The 8,348-nt window shown below is 37.2% G+C and overlaps 2 protein-coding genes across 2 annotated transcripts; one reads left to right on the top strand and one right to left on the bottom strand.

Annotated features, from left to right (window-relative positions):
• Positions 1-468: 468 nt before the first annotated feature.
• Positions 469-1,485, top strand: LOC105048101 (uncharacterized). Its single transcript, XM_010927299.4, has one exon. It carries the CDS (start codon positions 506-508, stop codon positions 1,265-1,267), a length of 762 nt encoding a protein of 253 aa, XP_010925601.1. The 5' UTR covers positions 469-505; the 3' UTR covers positions 1,268-1,485.
• Positions 1,486-6,447: 4,962 nt separating this feature from the next.
• On the bottom strand, positions 6,448-7,270 carry LOC105048102 (uncharacterized). Its single transcript, XM_010927300.4, has 3 exons — positions 6,993-7,270; positions 6,801-6,908; positions 6,448-6,713 (listed from the first exon to the last, which is right to left on the bottom strand). Exons 1-3 carry the CDS (start codon positions 7,191-7,193, stop codon positions 6,633-6,635), a joined length of 390 nt encoding a protein of 129 aa, XP_010925602.1. The 5' UTR covers positions 7,194-7,270; the 3' UTR covers positions 6,448-6,632.
• Between the last annotated feature and the right edge of the window lie 1,078 nt (positions 7,271-8,348).

The raw sequence follows: 8,348 nt of genomic DNA, 5'->3' as shown, positions 1-8,348 counted from the left end.
ATGATCTTAGAATCCAAATGATTACATTGTGGCTAGCTTTTTTTTTTTAAATGATGTCCTTTCTCGGATGAACGATCAATGATACCAATTATTACCCCTCTAGATTAACGCCGTATGATGGGATCCCCTTGTGCCCTTGTGGGCCCGTGGGTAAGAGTCCCAACAGCCATCCCGTCTCTATCACACCTTTCTTCTCTCAGCAGTAACGCAGAAAAGGTCCTCCGTCACGGGACCCGTCACACGGTCACATCTTTTGTCTCATTCGACGACCCAAATTTCCGGCCGAATACCGCAACGCATCCCTTCCACGCGAGGCTCACTGCCACCTTCCGTAACCAACACATTTATTAATCACGTGCTAACTCATCTCTGTAAAAAAAAAGAACACTGGCATTTCTGTAATAAATTGTAAAACCAGCGTCATTTCCGAATACCACTTACTCGATCACCGCCTCTATAGACTCTCCACCTCAACCGACAGTCATTCGCTCTCGCGCTTTTGCCGATGGAGGAAGAAGGGAAAGCGGCGCACGTGCTAACCCTCTTCGATCTCCATTGGTTCCACCGCCAAATCCTCCGCCCTCATCCGCCGTCGCCACCGCCTCCGCCTCCGCCTCCGCCTCCGGTTCTGGACCTGGAGGACGCCGAATCCCACTCCTCGGAGTCTCCTCCTGCCGCCCACCCCTCACTTCACCTACGCCGCCACCGTCGATCTCTCAGCGACGAGACCGACGCCTCAGCAGAGCCCCGCATCCAGACCCCCAAGCTCCAGACCATACTCTCCGGCAAAGAAGCTCCCGTCGAAGACTTGGCCCGTCGGAACGGGGCCATCGGAGGTAGCGGCGAGATCTGGACGGCGGCAGCGAGGCGAAGGCGGCGGGGGAGAAGTAGGGGAAGGAGCAGGGTGAGCAGCAGGAGCTTATCGGAGCTAGAATTCGAGGAGGTGAAGGGTTTCATGGATCTGGGTTTCACGTTCTCCGACGCTGAGGCGGATCCCAGGCTGATGTCAATCGTGCCCGGGCTCCAGCGGCTGGGGAAACGGGCGGCCGGAGACGGGGAACCGGCGGAGGAGGGCTCGTCTTGCGCCTCCGACGTGGTCGACGAGTCTGCGATCTCGAGGCCGTACCTCTCGGAGGCGTGGGATGCGCAGGAGGAGGAGGAGGAAAACATGCTCAGGAATTGGAGGATCCCGGCGGCGGCGGACGGGGTGGACCTAAAGGACCACCTCCGGTTCTGGGCCCATGCGGTCGCCTCCACCGTCCGATGATCATCACGTGCCGATCACTACCGTCCAGTTCTCTCTCTTTCTTGTTCTCGATTTTGTATAAATTGGGAATTAATTGTAGATATCGCGAACGAAACTATAATTCCGACCCGCCCATCGGCTTGTAGTCTTTGTCTTTTTTCGATGCCTTTTTATTATTTTTTTTTAATTTTTCCTCTCTCCGTGATTTTGAGGAGCTAATCCCTGTCGTTTCTATCTAATACCATCTCATTTGGGAGATTGACTTCAACCGGGTTCGAATACATACAAATACTGCCGACGTTTGGATGATCCAAGCGCTAAGATTGTATACTGACGGAAATAACAAGGAAATTTTTTTATTTTTATTTCAGTTGAGTAACGTGCGACTATTTGAGGAAGTAATCGTCCATCTCTCCTGGCTCAGACGGTTCGGTGGGAACGAAAAAATTGGTAGTGATGTCGGAACCGTAGCGCCCGTCTGTATTTGGTCATCAAAATTTGCCTTTTTCTGATTAATTAAGATCAAAAACACAAGATTAGCATTAACATAGTATTTATGAGCTCTAACACTGAGAAATTGAGGACTATGAGATTTGGGTGGTATCTTTTATGCAGAAGAATGGTTGATCTTCTTTTATAGCATTGATCATTGGATGGCTCTCACATATATCTTAAAACACTTCAGTCATTTATTTGCATAAATCTCAAAACGATTATTACACGATCTAACAATTGATGTATGTGAAAAATTCTACTACAATATATATATATATATATATATATATATATATATATATATATATATATATATATATACACATACGAAAAAATGGAGGGAAGATGGTAACTTTGTGATCGTAGGAGACATCTATACTAGAATAGAAAGAATGTCAGAAAAATGGACCAGTGGCTAGGGCTGCATATGAAAATTGTTATTGTTGCTTTCTTTAGGTTGATCAGAAGAAGCCCATCTTTGTGATTTATGTTAATAACAAAAAGGAGATGCTTGGCTGTAATATTTTTTTTTTTATTTTAAAAACAAGAATATCAACTTTCAACTATTTTTAGCTATAGCAATGCGTAGCATTTTTAGATCAATAGTCAAAGGATTTGAAATCAATTATGGAAGAAGGTTGGGTCCACGTAACCAAACACTTTAGAAATAGATAATGGCATATGTGGTCATGGAGAAATTGCATCCTAGAGCATCACATTGTCAGTACCGTGTACGCCATCAATTATAGACGTTGATTCCTTCGAACCTCATTTACCAAGCACTTGTGGCACAGCTGCAAGAATAAGTGGTTATGATTGATGGCGTGTACAACTACGTGTATACCATTTAGATATAATTTCTTGCTACGGTCTCATAAAATTTATTTATTTATTTATATATATGTTTTTACTATGAGTGGTTTTCCTCTGTTTATAGCTAAATATTCACATTTTTCGGATCCAATGGCCAAAGGGTTTTGTACCAAGCAAGGGAGCTGAGTGTACAAACCTTTAGACATAAACAACCGTATATGACATCATGATCCATTTAGATATTTTTAAAAAGGAAATTACTGAGAATGGATTTCCTTTTGTGCCCATTGAATTATTGGAGCTGTCAAAGACATTTCCTATTCAATCGAAAAGAGAGAACAGAAGGATGATAAATAAATATAACCACTGGAAATTCAACAGCTAGTGATGTGTGATCTGATGCGTTTAAGCAATTTCTTTAACCTGGTGGCAAGTAGCTGCACGCTATAACAGTTTGTTAACTTGACTATAAAATTGAAATAGGGACGGACTTGTAACTACCAATGAACTATATTGAAGAAAGTAAAACGGACGGAAGAAACCTTGAGACAACAAGCCAAGACGTGTTTGCCATTTGAGAAACAAATATCTGCGGTACCTATTTTGTCCAAGAGTTGCGTGTGAATTCTAGCAATTCAACTCTAGCAATTCGTAAGAATCAAACTAGATTGGTTAGCCAAACACCTTTTTTTTTTTTTTTTTCTTTTTGTTAGGATGCCTATACCATCAGAATTTACAATGTAATGTGCAATTGAGATAATTAAAGTGCTTCGGATGAAGTCGACATCTGCTACATCAATGCTTAAAAACAAACAGTTAAAAAATAAGGATATCATGCAATCATTAAGTGGGTCCCAAGAAAGTCAAAGTGAATATGTTTAATGATAACTAGAGACTAATAGGTTGAAATATGGGGATTACAAGCTTTGAGAGAAAATTTCTCTGAAAATAAAAACAAACGTGAATCTAGGTTCAAGGTCATAGTTTGGATGCCATGAAAAAAGACGATGGAAAATATAAACAAAAATAAAATAGAATGTACAATTATTCTTATTTATGTATAGTAATGATCATTCTTTCCAAGGCTTTCCTGGCATCTAGAAAGGGCTTATAAATCTCTTCATAATTAGCCTTGCCATTGGCCAACACAATAACAAAAGCATCATCAAGTATTGGTTTGGATGGTATCACCTCTCACATCTATGGTGTGGCAGGGTTTGATTTAATTAGGCATCGATTTAAGGTCCTATCTAAAAATTCAAACATTTAAATGGATGGCTCTAAGAGTGTATAAATACGACAAGAGTTCTTAACTTATTCGAAATGGGATTAATATTCTTTAACATCTCCTTGCACATGTAGAGTCCAAAGGACGAAACCCAAAACAAGAGATGATATGTGAATAAAAAAAATGGAAGCATATAGCTTTCAGTGGATGATAAGGATTAGTGGATTCTGATGCCAAATTAAGATATTATTTAAAAATCCAAGCATTTAGATGAATAGATTTAATTAAAAATATATAAATGCTACAAAAGTTCTTAACTTATCCAATATGATATTATTATTCCTCACCAAATTGAACGTCTAATTATCTATTTGGTGAACCTTCTTAATCACTATGACAATATTAGATGATGATATATAATGATAATTTATTTTATTTATTTAAAATATATTCATGATATGGCATGCAGCTATTAGAGTATATTATGATATTTCGATAATTGATTCTTTTCATAATAAATAGCTTGATGCCTTTTCCCTCGAATAGAAAATAGAAAATTGAATTATGTCATTTATTCTTTATGATATTTTGAATGCTTTACTACTTAAAATAATTGAAAATATCAATAACTCTATATGTGCATTCTTGCATTCATATAATTCCTATAAGTTTCCAAAAAGATGATGCAAAATTATTTTCTATTTATGCTGTAAGCAAAGAATAATATCGAATATAAACCTATATAATGTAAATGATGGCATTTAATATAGTAAATTTCTTAATATTTTATGTTATATTTTTTAATATTTTAATATTTTAAAATCCGATACACTCAGCTGTGGACTAGTTACTTGGGTGATCCCAATCCTTAATCGGGTCAATATTTATTTTAAATTTAATAACAAATGTCTTATACCCTTATCTTATTATCCAAGTGTTGCATGCGATCCAACTAGTGGTTCTCGTTCCCATCCTTAATGATTATATTATTAATATTAATTCTATTTACCTAATTCTACTGAAAGTCTGATTTATATTAAAAATAATATCCAATTTATTTTTATATTTGTATGAAAAAATATTGATATAATTAATATCCAAGTTGTATTTGTATTCATTTATAGGATGAATATGTTTAGTCATTCACTTTTGTGTCCAATAGAACAGATATAAATATTATTATTTTTATTTATTTAATATTTATGTATTATTCATGTTCGTGGAAGTGATAAATACGCAATCTCTTTTCAGCCTAATACTGGAAAGGCCGCACAGCATCATCTTATGTCTTCGGAGGACGGCCGGTAAAACTTGGAGGTAGCATCATTTTGATAGCCGATAAAACTATTAATATTTTAACATTGTCAACAAGCTATTGAAATAATATATTGATATCGCATCGTTTCCCACGAGTGATTATAGTTTAACCCCTCGTGGAGGCCAAAGGGCCAATAAGCGCGAAATGATTGCCGTTGATGATTGTGAGTGGGGAGACCGCCGGATAGCTTAAACCCAACGCCTCATCTCATCATAGAACCCCGTCCAACCCCGTGATTCATCACCCCAACACCCCAGAATGGACGTGCCAACCGACGTCACCTGTTCCACGGGGACCACCGAATGACGGGGGCGCACCGCTCCCTCGTAATGCGGGTTGGGAGGCCCAATCGAGTATGGCGGAAAACCCTACGCGAGTACCGATTTGACGGCTCTGATGGAGACGTAGCCGGATTTCCGGCCAGATTCTCAGCTAAGTTTGAGTAGAGATTAGTTTAGAAGATTTTTTTTTTTAATTTTTTGGTAGAAGATTAGTTTAAAGGATTGAGGCATTGACATTGGTCTGAAAATTGGAATGGAAATGAATCCTCAGATCAAACGGCTAAAAAAAAAATTATTATTTATTTTTATTTTCATTTTAAGTTCTAACCTTTTTCAATCAAATGTAATCTTGATCATATTTGGTTGTCCGGACTAGCACTGAAAAGTGGGTTGAAACAAGCATTGGAGGGTTCAATTGAGAATTACACTATGTGACAAATGAGCAAAATGTGAGTAAAATTGGGTTTAGGTCTGGGTCAGGTCGCCATCTGGACGGCCCAAACTATATTTCTTAGTGCGGCATCAACCCGGCCCAATCTTGAGCTATGAAATCTGGCCCAACGTGTCAAAAATGAGCCAATAAAACAACAACAACCTATTTCCAGGGGCGTCAGAAAATTTAGCCTAATATCTTTATATGGGATCTATCAAGCAAATGGTACATATGGCTTCGCTTATCCTAAACAATTTAGATTTTAGATTTTAGATTTTTCTAGTTTAGTAGACAATCACGTCGACGAGTGCTCCACGTGCTCTTTCAAGGACTATTCCAAGCGGCTTCTATGATTGCACCAGCGTTTGTTTCCCACCACGTCCTGATTCCAAATCCCTTGGCCATTTCGTAGCCCACGGTTAATGGTATGCTTGAGTACACAACCAGGATTAAGTGCAGAAAAAAGCTCATCTAAAACCCTTAGTCTCTTGTTGTACAGATGGCAGATAAAGTTGACAGAGTGTGGTCTTTTCAGAGCACCCTGGCTAGCAAATATTTTGGCATTTTCTGGAGCGTGACAACACGGGTAACCCTATCAACCGACTCAAGAAGAATGGATTGTTACATTCACCATCAGCAGTAAGCAATGCACCATACTTGGTGAAGAAATGTAATACACTTGATACAAAGTTATGGAGTATAACTGTTTATGTCTGTTAATGGTCTTCAATGTCACAGGTACGCAATATCTTCAACTCACATCTAGTAAAACCCAGATTTCAAACGGAAGACAAACCGATACATAGAACCGTTTCATTTCAAGGGATGATCAGCTTCTTTCCGGCATAGATAGTGTCCCCTGCGATCCCGTTCGCCTCTTTGATTGCTTCGATTGATACCTACAGAAGCCCACCACGTTCCATAACATAACTTTGCCGCAAATGGAAATGTAAATTCTGGGAGAAAGACAGAAATAAAGGACCTACTCCGTATTTTCTAGAAAGGCCCCAAAGGGTGTCACCCTCTATGATCTCTACGGTCCGAGCAGAGGATGGCCCCGATCCTAATGTTGATTCTTTTTCGTCCGCGGGCTTCTGTGAAGAGAGAGGAGATAGCATTGGAGTCTGAACAAAATTTTCAAAGAATGTTTTCTTTGTTGTTTCCAGAAGATGCATTACCATGGAGAAGGTTGGCGCAATAGATAGAGATGATGGCTTCGGCTTTTGGGGCTGGAAAGATATGGGGGCGAGTGCTTTCATGATGCCCATGGCGTTCCCGAAGAAGACGGCGAACCATGATGTCATCTTGGCGGCCGCGTTCTTTTCTCTGCCTTCCCCGTCGCCGTCACTGCCGGGGGAGGGCTGGGGAGGGTGGGGCATTTCTTTGGTTCCACGCTCCCTGCTGCTTTGCTTGGACCGGAGGGTGTTTTTTATTCCGTCCGCCTCTTTTTGCCAAGGAGTCGAGGGTGTATCTTTCGCTGTATGATTTGTCCCTTTGCGTGTCAAGCTCCTGCGTATCTCTATCTGCCTTTTGGTCCCATCTACGGCGTGTCACTCGCTCCATCTCCCTCTCGCTCCCTGCGTTGGTTCTCTCTTGAGAAAAGCGAACTGCCAACTGGAGAAATCGGAGTACTTTTTCAGAATAATACAAAAAAAAAAAACTTTTTTATCAAAATATATCAAAACGAAACTTATTTACCAAACTAATGTAAAAGAGAAAAACGCCATTTTAAATGGCATTTTTTTCCCTTCCACGTCAGCCCCCATTTCCACGGTGGCATTGTCCGGAAAAAAAAAAAAAAAACATGAAGGAAAAAATCGTGGGAAAATGAAAAATTTTGTTTTTTAAAATTTGAAATTAGTAAATAAATTAAAATTTTAATTTGGATTGAAATATAAAATATAAAGATTTTAATTTGTAATTCACATATTAGAAATAATTTATTTTAAAAAAAATAAAAAAAAATTTAAAAATAGGGTTAAAAAATTTTATAAAAACATAAAGAATTGAAAAAAATAGAAATTATAATTGTAATTGAAGAACAAAGTTTATAATTTTTAATTTTAAGAAATAAGAATTATAATTGTAAATGAAATTAAAAATTTTATTTTAAATAAGTAAATTAATTTGAATATAAATTTTTAAAAAATATTTTTAAAAAAAATTATAAATTGAAAAAAAATTATAAAAATTATAAATTAGATTAAAAAAATATATCATAAAAGAATAAAATTAAATTAAATTAATTACAATTTCTTTTTTAGGGTATTTTATAAATGTGACTTAAAAAAATTAAATTTGAATTAAATTTTGATAAAAAAAGAAATACATTAAAAAGTTTAAAAAAATGAGGAAAAGTTAAAAAGTTAAAAAGTGAAAATTTTTAAAAAGTCACAAAAAAATAAGAATTATAAATTAAAAACTAAAAAAAAAATTTAATGTTTAATTGAAATAAAAATATATTTTAAATATATTTTATAAAAATAAAATTAAATTAATTAAAAAAATTTTCAAATAAAATTTAAAAATGACCT

This window comes from Elaeis guineensis, chromosome 7 (assembly GCF_000442705.2).
Source record: "Elaeis guineensis isolate ETL-2024a chromosome 7, EG11, whole genome shotgun sequence".
NCBI lineage: Eukaryota > Viridiplantae > Streptophyta > Magnoliopsida > Arecales > Arecaceae > Elaeis > Elaeis guineensis.
The sequence above is the reverse complement of the archived record's forward strand: the minus strand, read 5'-3'. Positions and strand labels throughout refer to the sequence as shown.

What these genes read in the sequence shown, in the direction of transcription:
- LOC105048101 (XM_010927299.4), top strand. Translation starts at nt 506, where the DNA reads ATGGAGGAAGAAGGGAAAGCGGCGCACGTGCTAACCCTCTTCGATCTC.
- LOC105048102 (XM_010927300.4), bottom strand. Translation starts at nt 7,193, where the DNA reads ATGCCCCACCCTCCCCAGCCCTCCCCCGGCAGTGACGGCGACGGGGAA. An exon ending in TTGCGCCAACCTTCTCCATG is followed by an intron (nt 6,909 to 6,992) that starts GTAATGCATCTT and finishes CTCTCTTCACAG; the next exon opens with AAGCCCGCGGACGAAAAAGA. An exon ending in GCCTTTCTAGAAAATACGGA is followed by an intron (nt 6,714 to 6,800) that starts GTAGGTCCTTTA and finishes GGGCTTCTGTAG; the next exon opens with GTATCAATCGAAGCAATCAA.